At 30.3% G+C, this 20,815-nt stretch overlaps 1 protein-coding gene across 14 annotated transcripts in view; it reads right to left on the bottom strand.

Moving 5' to 3' along the window:
* LOC113511962 (uncharacterized) overlaps window positions 1–20,815 on the bottom strand; it is a 196,549-nt gene that overhangs the window by 125,040 nt on the left and 50,694 nt on the right. For 12 of the 14 annotated variants that reach the window (XM_052894452.1, XM_052894457.1, XM_052894460.1 and 9 more), the window contains 2 exons: window positions 19,763–20,742; window positions 19,248–19,448 (listed from right to left, as the gene is read on the bottom strand). In XM_052894452.1, coding sequence (XP_052750412.1) covers window positions 19,248–19,448; window positions 19,763–20,414 — 853 coding nt within the window. In that variant the 5' untranslated portion in view covers window positions 20,415–20,742. Of the gene's footprint in view, window positions 1–19,247; window positions 19,449–19,695; window positions 20,743–20,815 lie in introns of those variants that run through there. The other 2 variants (XM_052894464.1, XM_052894463.1) reach the window with 2 other exon arrangements.

Raw genomic sequence — 20,815 nt, 5'->3', positions numbered from 1 at the left:
CAAAAATATGAAGCAATAACAAAATTTAATATCAAATACCATCTGATTTCTGCTTCTTTTATGTTACGCTTAGCTTCATAAATTATGTAAGCAATGCGATATTGTAAGGTGATGCAAATCGTACCCATACAATGTTAAAGAGAAAATCTTTTTTATTACGAGAACAATATTTTCTGTCTTTCTAAGTAAAAAATGTCTGCATTATATATAACATTAGATTCATGACTTTTTTTGTTAATATTATTTTATATTTTTAACAAAAATAGTATAATAAATTATATGTGATTTAATTATTTATTAAGTTATTGAATACCTAATTAATTAATTTAAAGCTAATTAGTTAGGGATTTCTGAAAGAAAACTCTTACAGAGTTTAGTTTGCTTTTTACAAAAGTAAAGACAACAGGAATGCTTACTGGTCCGATGTTCTACTCAACTTACACAATAACAAAGTGCCACCAACAACTTATTTAAACTACTGTGGTATTTACGAAAATAAAATTTCATTTAATTATTTATTCAGTTCTATAATGATAATATAAATAATTTATATACTCTCCTAACATTGATTTACGCCCTTATCCCAAGTACTTTACAACAATAAAAATAAAACACAAACGATCTCAATCTTCTTAATGTACAACTGAAAGGGTGCGTAATTTATAGATAAGTAATAAATAACTTGATACTTTTAAAGAATTTTAGAAGGCTTAATACCTGCAGCTCGAAGAAGTATCTTCAAAGTGTAGGTATTAACCCTTAATAACTTAATTCATGTAAATATTTGTATTCATTATTATGATAAATGTAACATTATTATAACTTGGATGGTAAATTTTGATAAAATATTGTCAAAATCATTTTGTCTTAATAACTCTATTGTCGATAATCTAGACAAACGCCGCTGTAACTGGATCGTTATGTAAGATGGGAGGCATCGATGCGGTTGATCCTGTCGTTTATAACTTACCTACATGCATAGAATTGAGAAGGGACGCTCGAAGAATATAATAAGTTAGAAATAGAAAACGGCGTGATTTAGGTCTGACATCGCACATTAAACCAAGGTCTTCTATTCACTGTAGATTATCTGATTATAAAATAAATTGGACGTATTTTTATTGCGCAATATGGATATTCAGTTATTAAAACTTTAGCTTTCAGTGATAGAAAATATATAAAGACACCGATAGTGTAGTCTACAACCTAAAATGTTTCCTTTTTTACTTAAGGGAGTAAAAATTAATAGTAAAAATTTTAATTTAATTATATACAAATAATCATGTAAATTACACGCATATGGAAAATCTTTCAAAATAGAATAATACATATTATTATATTAGCTTTATCCCGCAGCTCTACTTTCGTAACTCAGTACAGTATATAAGTATGTGTTAAGTAAGGATATAACTGACCTGTGTACCAAATTTTATTTAAATCCGTTAAGAAGTTTGCGGTAAAGAGTAACAAACATCCATCCTCCTAACCATTCTTACGAACTTTAGCATTTATAATATTAATTAATATTAATAGGATAATTATAATAGGATTATATTATACACCAAATGAGTTGAGATAACACTTTTCAAAAGAAGAGTTTCTGAAAGTATTGGTTGTGCTTAGGAATTTTAAGTGAACCGTGTAGATTTTGATGAGAACAAGACAAAGCACTTTCAACGAACAGAGGATTTCAATCGGTGGCCGTTTCAGCCACATGTCAAACACACAGACAATTTGTTATATTTTAATGTACCCCTATCGCCCTAAGTTTAGCTTTTCTAGTTTTATCAATTAACTACATTTACTTGTTATTTAATTAATACTAGCTACCTATCCTGATTTCGCATTAAAAAAGTTTAATCCTTAGAAATGTAAAAGTGTGTTTGTTTTGTTGCATTTGACGCTTTAACAGCTCAACAAAACGCCATAAAATACACATTTTATTAGATATTTAGAAGGCTTTTATTTCTATTAATCACTATACCACAGTCCCTTGGACGAAGTTGCGATAAGTTTGGTAGATACATATATCATGTCCTAGATTAAATAAAAGGATTTTTTAAATATTTTTTGTAGATAAACAAAGGATGCAGCTTATGAATGGATAATATTTATGGGATTAGGAAGATAATATTTATATTACAATAAAATTTTGAGAATACAGTATTTTAATAATAAATATTTGAGAAAATATTTATTTTCACTTTCTAAAAATAGATACTGCTTCGATAAAAAAAAATACAGTTTTGGTGTATATAAATTCTTTTTTTATTAAATGAAAACGGAATGATAACCCAGCTTGCACTATTGGTTTATACTGATGAAAAGTTGTTTTAATGTTTGTTACATAATGTACTAAGTTCCATAAAATATAATACGCCAGTGCAACATATCTATGACTAAAGCACATATCGTTTTTCATTTTAATTGACGCGGATAGTCACGGGGTACAACTAGTCTACCATTATTACTCATAATATAGAAAATAATAATACAAAATAATATGAATCAATATGCTATAATATTCATACTTTAGTTACCTAAATAAGCAATATAAAGAGTTTTATTATTGCGGAAACTGGAAGAAGTACGAGTAAAAGTGGACACCAATTTTGATCGTATTTTGTCACTAAAATGATTTGAAAACATTATAGTAAAGGTTATATTGTACTGAATATTCATAATTTAGAAAAATAATAAAAATATTTATTCAAAAGAGGTATAACATAATGAAAATAATATTACCTTTCTCAGTGACACTAAAATACTTAATAATTATATTTAGGATCATGAATTAATCCCGAAACTAGTTGAGCTTTCTCGATCTAATTACATGTAAGTGAAACGGGTATTTTTACATAAAAATATATCTATGCTGTTTTTTGTTTTATACCACAACATTCTATTATTGTCCCACTAGGACTTGGGAACTGGGAATAAGAAAAGAATATTACTAATATCATGCAGCTCTTGCGAATAGGTATATGAAGTTCCCACGAAATACGAAAATTCATTCCAACTTCGACCGAGAGGTCAACCGACGAATTCAACTCGCCTGGACAGTGTTCGGAAAACTACGCCACATATTGTCATATAAAATATATCAAAGTTTGAAGATGAAAGTCTTTAACCAGTGCGTGTTGACAATAATAACCAACGGAAACGAAATGTGGTTCTACACGGAGCTATGCTCGGAGTTTCTTTGCGTGACAGAATCCGAAATGAGTATATCCGCAAAAAGACTAAAGTTATTGACATAGACCGCAAGGTAATCAAGCTGAAGTGGCAATGGACTGATCACATAGCTCGAAGAACCGAAAACTGAAGAGAAAGAAAGGTTCTTGAGCGGCGACTTCATACGGGCGAATGCAGTCTACATAAGAAGTATCATGGGCAAGTATCGAAACAGTATAATCTGTTATGTCCATGGTACTGCTCATGCGGCTGTTATGTCTCCATCAGGTGACGTCAGTTGTTCCCATTCTCCGATCAGAGTGATGATTTTAAATGCATTGTAGAGAGTTAGTAAGTTCATACTCTAAATATAAGAAAAATATTTCCAAATTTTAGACATATATTTATTTATTTATAGGATTACCAATATAATATACAGCTAAACATTTTAATACAATACACAATCCCAAATAAACATTTTTATTATTATTTTTTATTACGCTAGATTAGATCTTACTGTTCTTACATTTATTAGGCAACCACAGCATGCCTTGTGTTTGATAAACATTAAAATATAACTAAATTATTAAATGTCATTATATGATGATTTTATAATAAAATGCATTGTAGAGAGTTATTATTTTAATTTAGTAAATGCATCGTTGTGAATATCAAGTAGCTCAGGACCGTTTCTTATGACAGTCTATGGGGGAGGCTTATGTTCAACAGTGAACAGATAACAACTGATACCATGATGACATCAAAATTTTAATTTTGTTTTTATACACTATAAAAACATAAGAAAAATATTCTCTCTAATTGTAGACTTGTATATAGGTGACCACACCATACTGCAATATTCCAATTTACTATATATATAGAGTCGATTGAAAAATATAAAATTATAAACAAATCTGCATAGTGAAATTTCACTACGAGCCGAAACTCGTGAATAGTCACGTGCGATAATCTCCTATCGCGCGTGACTATACGTTGATAGTATAGCTTGTTTCCATTCAAAAGACTATCTGAGATTCGAAATTCAATTTGGTACTAGCGCAATTAATGTCTTTATAAATTAGAAAGTACCTATCTAAATTATATGTACGTCTTCGTCTACGTTAAGTCTTCCCAGGGATTCGAATTCATTTACCTGTTTAAGCATTATCGAGTAACAGAAATAGACATCTAACTATTTCAATCCATCAAATATTTCAATAAGATATTTTTAATATTTGATGGGAAGTTACCAGATTTTTATAACAATTAATTAACTTTTTTCATAATTGTGTATTTAATAATTATGTAATTATTTTCCAATTGGCATCTTAAAGATCAAACCGATATATTTTATTTAAACTTTAATTATTTATTTAATTGGAAGTTAAATTAATCGACAGTTATATTAAAATATCTACTTAAAATATGTCTGTTTTTGACTGTGAAGAAAATGAGCATAATAAAATAAATCTCTCTATAAAAGTCGGACCTATGATGAATTTTTTCGTAAAATTTTTGTTGATATTATAAATGAAAATTTAGTAAGTATGAAAGTAAATATCATTAAAAGTATCCATTCGTTATGAAATTTAGTGTACACATATTATTGGAATAAGGAAGGACATAGATTACTATTTATTCTAGTTAATCAATATACTATACTCATATTTCGGGTACGCAAACGAAGTGGCGGGTAAAAGTTAGTATTTTATATTAGTGTAGTATTTAATACAATAATTGGTCTTTAGATTCTTTTGGTTATGGCTACGCACATGTTAACATAGTAGTTATTGAAGCAGGGTGTCTTATAACACGTTCGTTTTATTTTAATTTTTGTTTAATATTGTTAAACTATCAAATTATAAATGCTTATACTTGGGTATATAACCTATAAATTACTGTAAACAACCGTAAGATTGTTATCAGTTTATTATTTTTCGAATAAGTTATTCTTGAGAGGCTGTATTTAATTACAATTTGTCGGAAATAAAATTGAAATTTGACCTCTCCGTTGAGAGATAAAATTAAATGTCTCCTGAGATACTTAGATATTGTTAAGCTGCCTTATTGAATTTCTGTTGTTGAAAATTTATTTCCAATTGCAAACATAACTAATTTACATGTTTTTGAATTATAGTAAAAATATATTCTTTTCGTAGATAGATCTGTGTCTAGCAGTATATCTTGTTAAAATAATAAAATTGTAACGAGACAACGTCTGTACATAGTGAAGGGAGATGCTTTTGAGAGTTTATGTACTTATCAAATTCTCTGTATAATTCTACTCTTAATCTTTAGTCTGAGTTTATTATTTATCATTGTTGGTTAAAATTGTTTTTCTTTTTCATATTATGTTAGTTTCATATTTAAAGTAGGTATTCTGTTATATATAATTGGTGGTTTGTATTCACACACTTAAACTTAAAAATGTAAAGTAATAATAAAATTATTTAAAAGAGTTAGTTTCTTCTTGTGATGAGACATATTTAATTAAAAAAAATGTAATGACTATTCAAAAGTACTTCAATGTAAGTTTATTTGAATAAATGATTTTCTGTTATATAGTTATGTATGGAAATATAGTACGTGGAATTTATCACGATAGGCTAACTGTCCTGTTTTCATCCTCACCTATCATCCCTCAATGGTGCCCGGCCAGCGTATACCTGATAGCGCAAGCGGAGTTACATTCCAATATCATTTCATAAAAAAAAAAAAATGTAATTATGTTTTTGTGGTCTAGCATAAATATTTTTAATTTGTCATTTCCCAATTCGAATTTGTCAAGACCAAACCAACACATGTTATTTGTAAGTTACCACTGAACTACCTTAACTTTTCTATATATTTCACTACCCATTACACAATATTTGATTGATTGGATCCTAATGCACCTAGACCCAAACTAATAACAAACATTGGCACAAACTATCTAAGTTACTATTAGAAACAGATGTGGAAGTTACCACTTAAAGGAAGTAGTTAACCAACATAGTCTGTAAGTTCAGAATAGACATTTCTACTGAAAGGTCGTGCTTAAAACAGTTAAAAATCTATTAACTTATTTTCTGATTCATTAGAAAAGTTTATCAATTTAAAAGTAAAAAGGTAAGTTTATATTCATTTTATAAACAACCGGCTGTATTCCGCGTCTCGCGTTAATTACTGTATAAAGATTTTTAAGTGCTAAATTAGTATATAGCTATATAGCTTTATACTAAATTTCACTTCAATCTGTTTAGTAGGTTTTGCGTAAAGGAGTAACAAATATCCATGGATTTATTATTACTTTTGTATTTACTATATAAATAAAATTAAGGACACGACTTGGCATCACATGAATGCAAATAACTTCATAGACAATATGTATATAAACACATCAATAGAATATTTAAATAACAATAAAAAAATGTATCAAATTTTATTGCGTAGTTTAGGAAAAATAAGTGTAGAAACAGTCATGTAGAAAGCGACTTTGATTTGTACTGTTTGTTGTTTTTTATTAAGAAAATCAGAACTACAAGGAGCAAGGTAAAGAGGCAATAATGGTGACTACATAGCTAAATAATAATCTCTTTTAAAATTTGCATATTATTTTGTTTCCTTTTATCATTTAGTAGGTAAATATGCGGGCCGTCATTTGACCACTATTTAATGTTATTTTCATTTTATTCTAATGCGTTTACGACAAAAGTTAACATGCTGATCAGTGTTACTTGCCCTAGATCTATAAAAGGATTAAATGTTTCTTGTAGTACAATTGGAGTTTGGTTCAATATCGGATAGTAAATTTAAAATATTTAAACTGAAACAACTTTTTTGTTTACACTTAACTGTAATATATTAGTTTTACAGACACATTATGTTATGTAAATTATTCCCAAAACGTCTACAATGTAAATAACAATGATAATTAGAGTCAATGCTAGAGTGATAAGAGTTAAATAAGTATCAGATTATCACACTAATAGTTTGGAATGTATTTAGATTTAAGGACAACGAATTGCACAAAAACGTCTTTAACTTCGGATTAGTTGGAGTCGAGCTAATTTGTAATAGTCTGTAGTTTGAAATTGGCCTCTTCATAAATCCATTTCTGCATTGCATTTGTGTAAATCTGCATTATATATTGTGCAACAAAGACTGTTTTTATGTTTTTAAATTATAGTTATTATTTAATTATTTATTATTAATAATAAGGTCTCGGGTTTGATTCGTGACATACTTGATATTACCAGTTTCTGATTACTATATTTGTAACTACAGTTATAAGTATATTTATTTCTTTAAATTTTCTTTAGCAATCTTCCAACGTTTGAAGCACAAGTAATATACAATTTCAACTATGGAAAGCACAGAACCACCAAAACAAAGACCAAACCAATTTCCAATCGCTACAACTAAATCTAAAGGTGTATGCGCTACTTGTCTTGTTACGCGTTTATATGGTTTATTGCTTAATGTAAATGTCGATGATCCTATTTTTAGGTCACTTTGAGGCTCTGTAAGTGTTTTAGAAACTATATTATAGTCCGGTTCGGTACAAGATGGCAGACAGTCACATTCTAATCCAGTTTCATTGGATTCAGGAACTTTTAGCTTTCTCAATGTGTGGTAGTGCCTCGTTAAACATTTCAATCCTTCTAAATCACAGTATTGTTGCTCATACACTTTGGGTGATAAGTGATGTGTACAATTACATAATTCTAGCTGTTTGTCAATCCGACATTGTATTATGCAAACAGAGTAACTATAATGATTGTATGCTATAAAATTTTTTTGGTATTTCATCAGGAAATCTACATTGACGCACATTAGGATGTATCGACTTCAACTCAAGATCATTGACAATATCCATGACGGAAAATAAAACGCTTGATTGAGAGCCATATACAGTTCTGACTCTATGATCGTACTCCGTGTTCCAAAATGGCACGTCTTCTACTGAATGTAGAAATACCTCGTAATCCTGTCCCAATATAAGTTCAAGCTCACCTACCTCGTGCCGATTCGTTGAAGATACTGAGAGAGTTAACATACTTTCTGCATGTTTGTTATTAATAGAATAGCATGTACCATATTCGGTCGCTATTGGCATGAAATTTTTGCAGCAATTTATTGATTTACCATTCCATTTGCAAGACAAAAACAATTCTTTGCATGTTGCTCGCATAGCGTTTGTAAATTGTGTATAATTCACATTGCAATGGCGGTTTCCTTTGCAAGTAGAGATACAGCTGTAACACGTTCCACCAAAGAAACTAATCTCACCCAAAAAATGACCAAGTTTTTCTGTTTCAATACCTGGTATTGTTTTATTCATGGCCCATATTTTTTCTACATTAACGACTTCACACACTGTTATTGATGCAAATGTGGTATTCCAATCAAGATAGTCTGTACGGGTTGTGAACCGTATAGTATTTTCATGAAAATTGTTATAGTAACGTCGTATCGTAGTTACTGCTCCTATCCATACTTGAATATAGACAATAAAATATATTAATCTATAAATCCAGTGGATATCTTTACGTACTATGTATCTTGGACCGTGTACTGTTAAATTTTGACATGCGTAATGTATTCGTTGACAAAGTAATGTTACACGTTCCATAATTTTGAACATTCTAATATGTATTTACTTGTAACACAACTAATTCTAAAATGAATAAATTAAATAGCATGGCTGGCTTAAATAGCCTATTGCTATTAGTCATTCAAATTCATGTATTATACTAAATGGATTGTAATAATATAGAAATTAAGTTAATAACTGAAGTCGTACAATAGTATCATACGCGACAAAGGAAGATTAAAAGGTTTGATACGGTTGCATGAATAAAGGGAATATTTTACCATAAAATGCTTTTAAAACTATAAAGATTTTTATATTTTTAGTATTATCCTTTTACAAAATTTAAGTATCAGTAATAAATAATTTATTTGTTTATTCTTTAAAGTACAATAAAATGTATATAAATGACGAACTTAATGCCGTATGACATTATCTACCGGCTAACCATTAGGTGATTTATATAAGGTAATAATTAATTGGATTGGAATATGGATAAATAAAAATAAAAAGTGAAACTTTTTTATAAATTACAAAAAAAAAACATTTTTTGCAACATATTAATACATAGATATAGCATTTTAAAACATGTTGCAATACCAATTAATTCTTGATAATATAAGACCTCATTAAAAAATAACTTCGGAGGCTTTGCCTCATCATTATAGTATTACTCAGTCAGCTACTTAAGCTACTTTAACTCCATACTCCACAGTTAGGTACTATTATATCCACAGTTATAGCAATTATTATTATTAGCGATAAGGCCGCTTTTGTATCATTTCTTATTACAGTTAAATGTATTTACTATTTTATAAATGGTGCAATAAAGTGTAAATAAATAAATTATTTTAAATTAATAGTGACTTTTTATTATTACTAATCCAAATACAAATCTCTCAATGTGAGGTTCCTAATTATCATAGGGATGACTAAAATGAATTTATTTTATTAAGTACGATGTAATTGTTGTAAAGCATTGAGAAACTCTCTAAATAGCTTTTCGTCACCATTGTTAGATTAAAATTATGTCTTCATTTTATCGAAATATGATCAGCAGTATAAGTTTTAAGGCCGATGATTATAATGTCAGTGTAATCAAAATATAATTTTTGAAGAAAGAGAGTGTGCAATGAATAATTCAGTTTCTTATTGAATCTGTTCGTCTAAATTCACAGAATTAAAGTTAAGGCTCAGTGAATATATTATTTTGTTTGACTGCGGGAGGTTTTATTTGACGTCGCCTACTACCCACATTGTTCAACCGTATATTTACTTCCCTTTAACACTGCTTCACTAATTCTACTGAATAACATTCCTTTGACCTATTTTAGATATTATATTTGTCAATTAAACATAAAAGACTCCTTTAATATTAGCTTTTGCCCACAACTTCGTATGCGTGGATTTTGAAAGTAGGTAACCACTTTAATTGGCGTAGCTGGATAAAATAAGACAAAATACATTCGTTTTTTACCTTCAAAAATACAGCAATGAAAACTGTACTCAATTTGATGCAGTAGTTTTCGTATGATGTCGAACCTTAAACATACACTATATCATCCAGTTACAATTTTATTATTATTAGTGAGATGGGTTTAAAAGGAAACGAGACACCTGACCAAAACAGACAGTAACAAGAGATAACATGTTTTCTATATTACCAGAATTTTTTTATGCAAACTAGAATGGCAAACAAGCTGACGGGTCACATGATGGAAAGTGGTAACCGTCACCTATAGACATGAGCAGTACCATAGACGTAACAGAGTATACTGTTTCGCCAATAATACCCCACATACTTTGCCATTCTTGAGAATTCAGGTGTTATTCCTCTGTACCCTGTAAAGTCACTGCCCTTCAAACCAAACATAACTGCTTTACTATAGAAATACGAATGGGACAAAGATGCCGAAGTAAACGACTTTTGAACAAAGTCTCCCTCTGGTTATACAGAATATAAGCATTTGAGACAAATTAAAGAAAGGTAAAATTAACAGTGGAAATAATTCTTTAAAACCTTATAAGAAAATCTTATCATTAATCCAATTGTAACGTTTGTGGTAGGTACTATTGAAAATGTGCAACATTTGTTGTCATAGTGTACCAAAAATAAGGACGAGAGCAAGATTGAAGTTAATATTATGAATACTGGCGTGTTCAGTGTCTTTTAGTCCAATCCAAATTCGATTCGATCAAAATAAGATCAAGACAAGGTAACTTCAACTTAACTTTAACTCTAACTTCTTCAGCTTTTAGATTGTTAAGATCGTGAGTTTGAACCTGTCCCATACAAAAAATCTATCTGTGTTAATTTAAATGCATCACTCTCCAGTAATGGAAAATACCGATAAAAAGCCAAATGGAAATAAGGCGGTAAGGTGGCTTCCTGTGACGTTATATTTTAATGTACTTAGTTGATTGTTACGTTCACCACTATGGCAACAGCCGATAAATCTCTCTAATTACTCCATTAGTAATTTCTATTACTTAGTATGAATAATTAAAAAAAAATATTCTCACAAACACATAACATTGCGTTTCGCCATGCTCTGAATTAAAATTATTAATTTAATAAAGGATTAATTAATTTAAAACTAAATGAAGCTGCCTTATTCAAATTAAATAAGTAGGTATTGACGTATTCTACATCGTTTAGCTCAATAAAGAAAGTAACTAAGAAACAATATTGTTATAAATAGAAGAAGAATCTATTAGACATTTAAATGGACTACCTATTTTGGTTTGTAAATTAGGAATATACTACTGCTAGAATATTCTTGGCTAAAGTATGATTGGTTCGTGCAGGCTAAACTGTGAATGAATTATTAAATAGCATTCATTACAAAAAGCAGTGCCTAACTTTATTAACAGTTCTAGTTTATGAAGTGAATTGATCAAACAAAATATCAAATGTACTTACCTATTTCTAATACTATAGAAGAGATTATTCTATTTTATATATTATTTGTTTAGTATAATTTCAAATAAATACATTCAAATAAACGCACATATTGTAAACAGAGACTCCTATCTCTAAACTTCTAAAGGTTCAATTCATAATAATTCTCCAGGTAATAGATATGGAAATAAAGTAAAATACAAATTTCGTACCATTCTGTTTTCATCTGGGAATGACGGGTTCCACTGTGAGAAAGGTCTATTGTATATAATTGGTAGCATTTATATTAAGTGTTAATATTTGTAATCACAAAAACAAGTCCTTTTGATCGAATTTTGTACTTGCAAGAATATTTGTCCATTGTTCTGGTAATTGTTTCTCTTCGACTATATTTTTAAATATTGATAAAGAACATTGTTTCTAATCACATATTAATACTATTTTTAGTTTTGCCATTCAAGATATAGCTTTAAGGTAGGACATGCTACCTAATTCGATAGTGTTGCCAAACACTAGTAATAAATATTTCAATGAGTATTTTATATTAATCTATTGTACTAATGTTCGCTTCAATTTGCGGTTATTCTGTAATCTAGTTAATTTAATTTAAACATAGATCTATGTAATTAGATTCCAGTCTGTATGACAGGTTAGTGTTTACTTTGGAAAAGTATTTATGCTACGTTTTCATTTTCTATGTAAACTGTTACTAAAGAAAATAATGTTACTATTAGTAATATTCTTCAAATGAAATTTATATAACATCGAACTTTTTTGTTATATTTTTACAAGCTAAGTTATTGTGAACTAAAGCTATTGTAATGTGGTGCCTACAATTACAAAAACGTTTATTATTACTTCTTTTTATAATATTCAGAATACTAAATATATTACATCATTTACCAGTGTTTAATCTGAGTTATGTACAATAAAGATTTTACAATACAATACAATACTTAGATTGTGAACAAAGTTTCCTGTGGAGGTTTTCCTTGAAGACTAATGAATGTGGATCTTTATGGACATAGTAAGGTTTCTGAAAGGAAAGCAATACACCCTTAAAAACTGGTGACTAGGTATTCATAGGTTATAGCATAATGTACATACCTAGTGCCAGTAAGTAGGTATGTAATTTAGTAGAACAGAGAACGGTTTAGTCTGGACGTTTTTATAAGAAAGATAAGATATAAGGATTACGTGACTAAAATTATGAATTTGTAAATAAATGGATTTAAGCGAAGACAAACCCTAAAAAAAAAATAAAATAGAAGTCGTTTCATGCTTCTTGGAGAAGGTAAACAAATTGACAAGTTAATAGAATAATCGCTTATAGATACAAATTACTTGCAAAAATTAAGATGTGCCGAACAATTTATGTAAAAGATTTTCTTTTTAAAAATTTGCTTGGTAAAAGTTTATATAGTTATTTTCTTTTTCAATTTAAAATTTAATTGAAAACCAATAACTTTGTATTTTATTTTATTTCAGGTGACGATGAATCTAAATTTTTTAAATAAAAAAAAATGAATTCAGGAGCACTTAAAAATATTTGAAATTATTTTTTAAAGTGTAATTTTGTATTTAGAAAATTTTAAATATAGTACTATATGTTTTAGAAATTAGAAAATCGGATTCATATCTCTTATCTTAATATATTTTTGGAACAATATTTTCCAGTAGGCATATTTTACCTAGAAATATAATAAAAGACAACCCAGTATCTACAGACTTCCAGAGTGTTAAAAATTCAGATTCGCTTGATTGTTAATGTGGACAGCAAACATTCGTTGCAGATACTCGTTTTGAGTAAAGGCCAGCTATTTTTTTTTGTGAAATATTAGGAATTCTTTTTAGTTAAGTTAAACTTTATATATAAGTCATAGTCATAAGTTTAGAAGAGCTGTAGTTTAGTCGTGAGCACAGTTACTAGAGGTTGACTTGTATGACTGTATTTTGGTTTGAAGATATTGCAGTGAAAATACCAAATACGTGCCTTCGTTATACGTATGACGTCTTATTTATGCTATCTCTTAGTGTCTTGAGTATTGTTTTAATTGGCGTATACTTACATAGGTAGCTAGATTTATAAAAATATAGTACGTGATATTGACTACTGATAGATACTAAACTAGAAATTGGATCTTCTTAGGCAAAATACTTATAAAAACCAGTAAATAATGTATCACTTAGAACAACATACAACGCATGCGGTATTTCTGTGAATCAATAACACAAAATTTATAATAAGGTATGTGGCCGCTACGCGGTTTATCTAAGGAAAAACAATCGAAACGGAAATATTTTGAACTGACTTCAAAAGCAAATTTGCGTATTTTTTTATTTTGAATAATATTAAATTGTACCTACACCGATATTGCCGAGATTTTGTCCTGTTTTGTAATAGAAATGTATTGTTTTTTTATAATTGTAATATAATAATTTTGTGAAAACTAGAATTGATTAATTTATATAAAAATGCAGGCAAAATATTTGTCACATAAAATATTAAAATTAATTTTTCCAATTTTATTCTTGAAGATAAATATGTTTGTTAATCAATGGTACTTATTGTTTTTAATCATGTTTTTATATGCAACTTAGAAAGGCAGCAAGCATGCGCACACGCCATGGGTTATAGCTATTACTTGTACAAGATATCCTACTACAGATCGTTTGTCAGCAATGGACTATCTCCTTTCAAATAGGAAGTAAAATGGCAGTAAATGCCAAAAAGCGGTAATAGAACAAAGTGCTTGGCTCTTTGCGGTAACGTAATCCGCGATATACCGCCGCGTTGCGGCTTGTTGCTAAATTGCATTGCTAAAATGAGATTTGACCAGTAAATGGGTCTGTAAGGCTTATTTTAGAGAATGACTGTAGCAGATTATACATTAATTACAGAGTTCCATTGAATCCAATTTGTTTTTTACGTGACTGATGAATAAAAAGGATAATGGTGTACAGGTTTATGATACAACGTATTTTGATATAAATTATAACATTTGTCATATGTGTACAATTGACATATTTCAGAAAAAAAATCATATGATTGTCTTGTTAAGAGCATTAGAAGCTATGACTATAATATTTAGATTTTTATTTATTGCTCGGATTCCTGATGGTCTAACATAAATTCGAGTGTTTTACTTAATATGTCAACTATTAGTAGTGTATTTCATTAGTGTTTCTACCTCCAAAACAAATGTGTACTTGGTCGCGGTTAAAAGCTAGTATATACAATAGTAGGTAAATACAGGGGGTAGGGATTATATACCCAACCAGGTATCCTCAACGCGATCTCCCCTGGAAACCGTCGTGATTAATTCCTGATGACTTTGTCATGATGAACTGACCTGTTTTCATTGTCATCTATCACCCTTCACTGGTGTTCTGTTAGCATATTCCGTTAGCGCAGGCGAGGTTATTATTTTGTGATTTTGGAAGCGAGAGTTAAAACTATATTGTACTATATATGAGTGTGTTAATTAATCCACGTTTTAATCTGCTTACCAAGTTTTATTTAAATCCCTTAAGCTGTTTAAGTGTACAAAGTAACAGGTGTAACCTAAAGCTTTAATTGAATAAATTAGTAAAAGTAGTACCTTTATATATATATCAGTATCCCATCTGAACGACCCTATCGAACTTAATTGAAACCAGTTCAGCTATTTAAATTTTATTAAAGGAATATATTAACAAATTTATAATTAATATATACTTTAATAAATAAAACCTAAATAAATTATTATTATCTTGATAGAATCAAGATAATTCAAATATTTCATTAAAATGTTTTAAATGTGTTTCCAAAAATAATTATTACGAAATCAAATATTAGATAGTAGCATAATATTATTCGCGCTAAATTTCAGGAAGTCAAGTTTGTTACTTTCTATAGTGCTGTAGCACTATTCTATTGATATTTAAAATGTGAAAGTTTGTAAAGATGTTCGGATGTAACTGAACCACACTGAAAGGGTTAAATGAAATTCAGATGATGATCTTAGTAAATTTCACCAATATGATAAAACTTTGAGTTTCCAGGAGGAATTAAAATGCCTTTGTGTTCTTATGTTTGAGAAACAACTTACGATGTAATGTTACGGTGTTAAGGATTTCCGATGGTTCTCTAACCCGAGGTTAATTAAAATGAGACTAAAGTCGAAAGTAAACATGCTAAGCGATAATTACTTATATGTAAACTCCGAGGAAACCTTGTAGCTAGTTTTTGTATGGACAGATACTTAATTAGATTTATTTATTTATGAAAATCCAATTACTTGCTTGTAAATCGACCGAGTTGAATTTGTGTTACAAGTAATAAAGAAATGTCTGTTTATAATGGTGAAATAAATTTATACAAGGTAGAAATACTTCTTTAGTAACATTTCTAGTAATGCAATTAGATCTACATATTATGTTAGTTACTATTTTTACTCGACTGTTCAAAACAGGAGTATAATGATTTCAACGTTCGTGTGTGTATGTGAATTTCTTTATTTTATTATAACTTCTAAATAGATAGATTTGGATGTACGGAGTATCGTTAGAATCTTTACATAATTTAAAGTAACAGTGCTAATAAATATTTTTAACATAGTTTTTTTCTAATTTAGCAATAGTATTTATTAATTTACAGAGCAAAATGTACTTATTAAGAAATTTCGATAGCATTGATGAGCAGTAATGGTCGATTCTGAAGCATTCATTCGAATTAAATTATCGGATTCATATTACACCAATATAATTATATAAAACCAGTATGAATTAGATTCATAATCTATTAAAGTTAGAACTACTTTTAGGTTATTCAGAAAGGTCCGTGATAACGGTTTTGCTTAATTATTAGTTTGAAATTTTAGTTTGAGAAATAAGTAAAATTAGTGAACTTTACAATCGACACCATTAATAATTTAAGCATCTCTTTTATAAATATTATCATGTTAAATTTGATGTATTCATTAAATCATTGTTGCTGTAAGCAGAATATTAATATTTTTATGCGACTTATAACAGGTGGAGATTCTTAATTCGTCTATATTTTGTGTATATTATGCGATATCTTTACTCAATCTGATTCGATTTTAAAATTTTTTAACTGTCTTCAAAAAGTGGGAGATCCTCAATTCAGTTGTCATTTGTTTATGTTTGTTACTTCATAACTCCATTAGCTATAAACCAATTTTGAAAATTATTTTTTTTATCTGAAAGGATGTATTTAAAATTAGTCTCATAGAAATTTATTAAAATCGGTTCAAAGTTTCGAAATAAAATAATTTATTTATTTATTTAAGGACAACCAACAAAGCATACATTTATATCTATTTAAAATATATGATAAAAAGGTTACGTTATAAAATGCTGCCTCAATTAACGACCGTGGTGGTCGTTATTCGCGTATTCATAATATATATATAACTATTAGGATAAAAATAGATAAAAACTACAATACTAGGTATAGAATAAATAGTTAGACTACAGTAATACTTTGAATTTGAAAGATTTGTACACTTATAATCTATACATATGTGCAATGATACATGTCATGCTATTATTATATTAAGCTGATTAAATTAAACTATAGAATTTATACAAAGTGGCTTTGAATTTGTTTAAGGCCGTGTTAATATCAATATTAATATTAGGCAATCGTGACAACTGACTATACTGTAACTGTATTATGTTAATAGCTGAGAAATGGTCTAGATTTGTTCTGAAACGCTTTGTATTAAATAGAAGATAACTACTTGGCCAATTATTATAAGTAGGTTAATAATTAGTTTTGTCACGCGATTCAGACACCAGTATTAAATTATTTTTGCAACTTCCGGTAATTGTCTACATATAAAAACATCACGCATTTAAAATTTATCTGAGGGAGACGAAAATAATCTATAAAGTATTTCTGCCGCTAAGCAGCTATGCTTTACACGCTGTTTCGGTTGGAAGGGTGGGATATTGCAGTGAAATTACCAGTTACGGAGGTTTACTAAAGTTTATGCTCAGGAATGGCAACGCATAAAAGATACCATAGATGTTACAATATAGTCTGTGACGTGGGAGCAGTACGTGTATATAAACGACGGTTACAGCTTTTAATCAGATGGCTCATGAACATCTTTGACATTAAAAAGGAATAAATAATATCAAAATACGATGTATATCGTATTTTATTATATGAATAAAAAAGAGTTGATGCTCTTTTTTACTCAATAAAAAAAAGCATCAACTCTTTTTTATTGAGTAGAATCTACTTCTCTAGTTTCAAAAATGTTCTAACAATGTAGTTGGTCATATAGATAACGAACGAAATCGCACTAGGCCTTTATAACGGATTGACGGTCATTTACCCTTATAATTGTATATATTACCCTTCACCAAGACGAGAAGATTTGTGTTTCAGTAGTAAGACTTATATAGATGGCTCTTGTTATTATACTGACAAGACAGATATGACGCGACATCAAGTTGCTTCTTTTTATATTGTGAACTAGCTTTTTGCCCGCAACTTTGTACGCATGGATTTCAGAAGTAGGAAAAGCAATGAAACATACCACTTCTAAATAGTATATCATGACGAAATATACAGTAGATATATATATATATATATACAGCAACTAAGTCCTTTAGAAACTTATATATATATATATATATATATATATATTCTTATTTAAGCCCCACATATTAATTTATCTTTTATGGACAGATATCGTTTACTTACTTACAAATTTTATTATAATAGTAAGAAATAAGGTAAATATATTATTATATTATTTGTTACTGACTAGTAATCATTTGTACGAGTATGTTTCTAAATATTTAAAGAACTTCTATATACTAGCGAACTTACATAAGAAAAGAGTTCTTTTGTAATAAGTATTTGGTAATTTTTTTACATCTTCTACCATCACATCGTAGTTAATATTGTAATTCACAAATTTTTCTAGTAAAACACAGTAGACAGATATCTGTCTATAACTTTGTATATTATCAGGTCTATTTCCAATAGGTGTTACCTACGACTTCGCCCACACGTATCTTCTCTTGATGTTTCTACATTATGTATAATTCCATTGGGAATTTTCGAAAATCTTATCTTAATGCATGTCATGTCATATAAGAAACTTACTGAAATATCAATAATACAAGTGTTGTTTGATTTTTGTTGCAAAATTCCTCAGTTATAAATAACTAGATGTCAATAAGGTGACGATATGTCATTCTTATCATCATATCACCCTTTAACGGTCCACTGCTGAACATAAGACTCCCCCTAGGTGGGGTTTTGCCAGTAATGGCCACGCTTGATAGGCGTATTGGCAACTGCAGTGAGGCTTTGAAGATGGGTTAAGAAGGACGCTGCTACCCATCCATCGCCACTGAATACGAACACACATCCACGGGATAGGAAGGGGTGGCCTATTCTATACCAGGACCACACGGATAATATGAAAATATGACAAAATATGATATTCATACAATTCTGTATAGTAATAAAATTGTTTGTCTTCTCTACCTAGCTACTATTACTGTTCTTAAATTTAAAAATAAATGATCAACAATCTCGACCCTCTTAACATAAACATTAATAGTCCTTACCTGTTTTAACCAACTTGAATGTGACTTGTTGCTGGTTTTTAAGTTGTTCGTTATGGTTTGGATGTGTTAATTCTCTAAGAGCCATCTCTATTGACGGCTGCTGCATGATGCGGTCGCGGTTACGAGGCGGAGACGCCTCTCTTTCTCTAGAGCGACTCAGTTTTCGAAAAAAACTGACTTTCTTAGATTTGGAGTTGGACCCTGCAAAAATGAGATACAGTTATTTAACAATATAACTGTGTCTATCTTTCTTTTCTACGTTTGACATAGATAGTCAAAGAATTGATAAAATAGAGGCAGTTTATTCTCGATTTGAGTCTGTTCGCCTAAATCGAGAAGATTGGTGTCTAATGTTACATAGTCCACACTAAAAATGTTAGGCAAACTCAATGAAAGTGATACATTTCAAAAGTAGTAAAGCAAAGTGGCATTATTTTGATGCATGTACCATGCGCAATGAACTCGTTGAGTTAGTTGATGAATTTCAATCAGAAATCCACACTCTTGTTCAAAACCTTCAAGAGATGAGCGATGTCCCGTTGTTGTCGAATTCGTAGAGGTGCGGGTAGAGGTGGTGGGAGAGTTATTACTAGGCACTGGTTCAGAATAAGGCCGAGGTGGGAGTAAACTAAGTGAGTAATTTTCTGGAGAGGTAAAATGCGCCGCCGATACATCTGATCTATGATCTGGTTCCGGAGTCGTTACGCGAATTTTTGCCGTGAACTGTGGGGAACTAGCGACTTCGAATAATGCATCAAAGTCGCGATCAAAAATATTTTTTCGCGAAAATGCCGGTGTAGGCAGGGGAGCGGGCAATTCGAATTCATCGGGTGCTGGGGTTCTAACTATTTTTCCAAATTCATTGTCCTCATGGCGACCAAGTTTTTTGAACAGCTTCGCCTTGGTGCGCTCGCGCAGCTTTGCCGGCCGCTCGATAGACGGCGTCGGCGAGGCCGGCGCGCGCTCCGCTGGCTCCGGGGGCGCCGTTTTGGGGACGGATGCAGCGCGGGGCGGGGCGGGGGTCGGGGACAGGGGTAATGCGCTGGTCGGCGCGGATGGCAGTGGTCCGATGAGAACGTCAAGTGTAGGCCGCTGCCGGGGCCGAGGCAGCGATTGTGTGCCGTATGTCAGGGAAACTACGTCATCCGCAGGATATATTACGTACATCCCTGGTGAGACCGCATCGCGCCGGCCCCTTGCGCCCTCCGAAGAGGTTTACGCGCGTTACTGACCTTACCACTACAATGTCTAGATGCTCAGTTCCCTTCAGAATTTGACTATCTGAAGAAATTCTTAAAAAAAATTGTCATAAGTTGAAAGCTTACGACAATAGTTAGTGTGGAATGTTTTTATATAGATGTACCTGCTGTTCAATTAAATTAAGTCAAAGAATGAATAAGGAATGTTTTATGGGAGGATTTTTGAGCTATATGTAGGAGGTAGGGAGGAGACTTCTTCTTGTAACATCAGCCGTAATTCTGTATACATCTTGAACCTAAGTGAAAAGAAAACAAAAATAAATAAATAAAGAAAACCCATAAAAGTGTTCCGTAATCCTGATCAAAATA

The sequence above is a fragment of the Galleria mellonella genome, unplaced genomic scaffold (assembly GCF_026898425.1).
Source record: "Galleria mellonella isolate WM207_F2 unplaced genomic scaffold, CSIRO_AGI_GalMel_v1 utg213, whole genome shotgun sequence".
NCBI classification, from domain to species: domain Eukaryota; kingdom Metazoa; phylum Arthropoda; class Insecta; order Lepidoptera; family Pyralidae; genus Galleria; species Galleria mellonella.
This window is presented reverse-complemented; position numbering and strand designations above follow the sequence as displayed.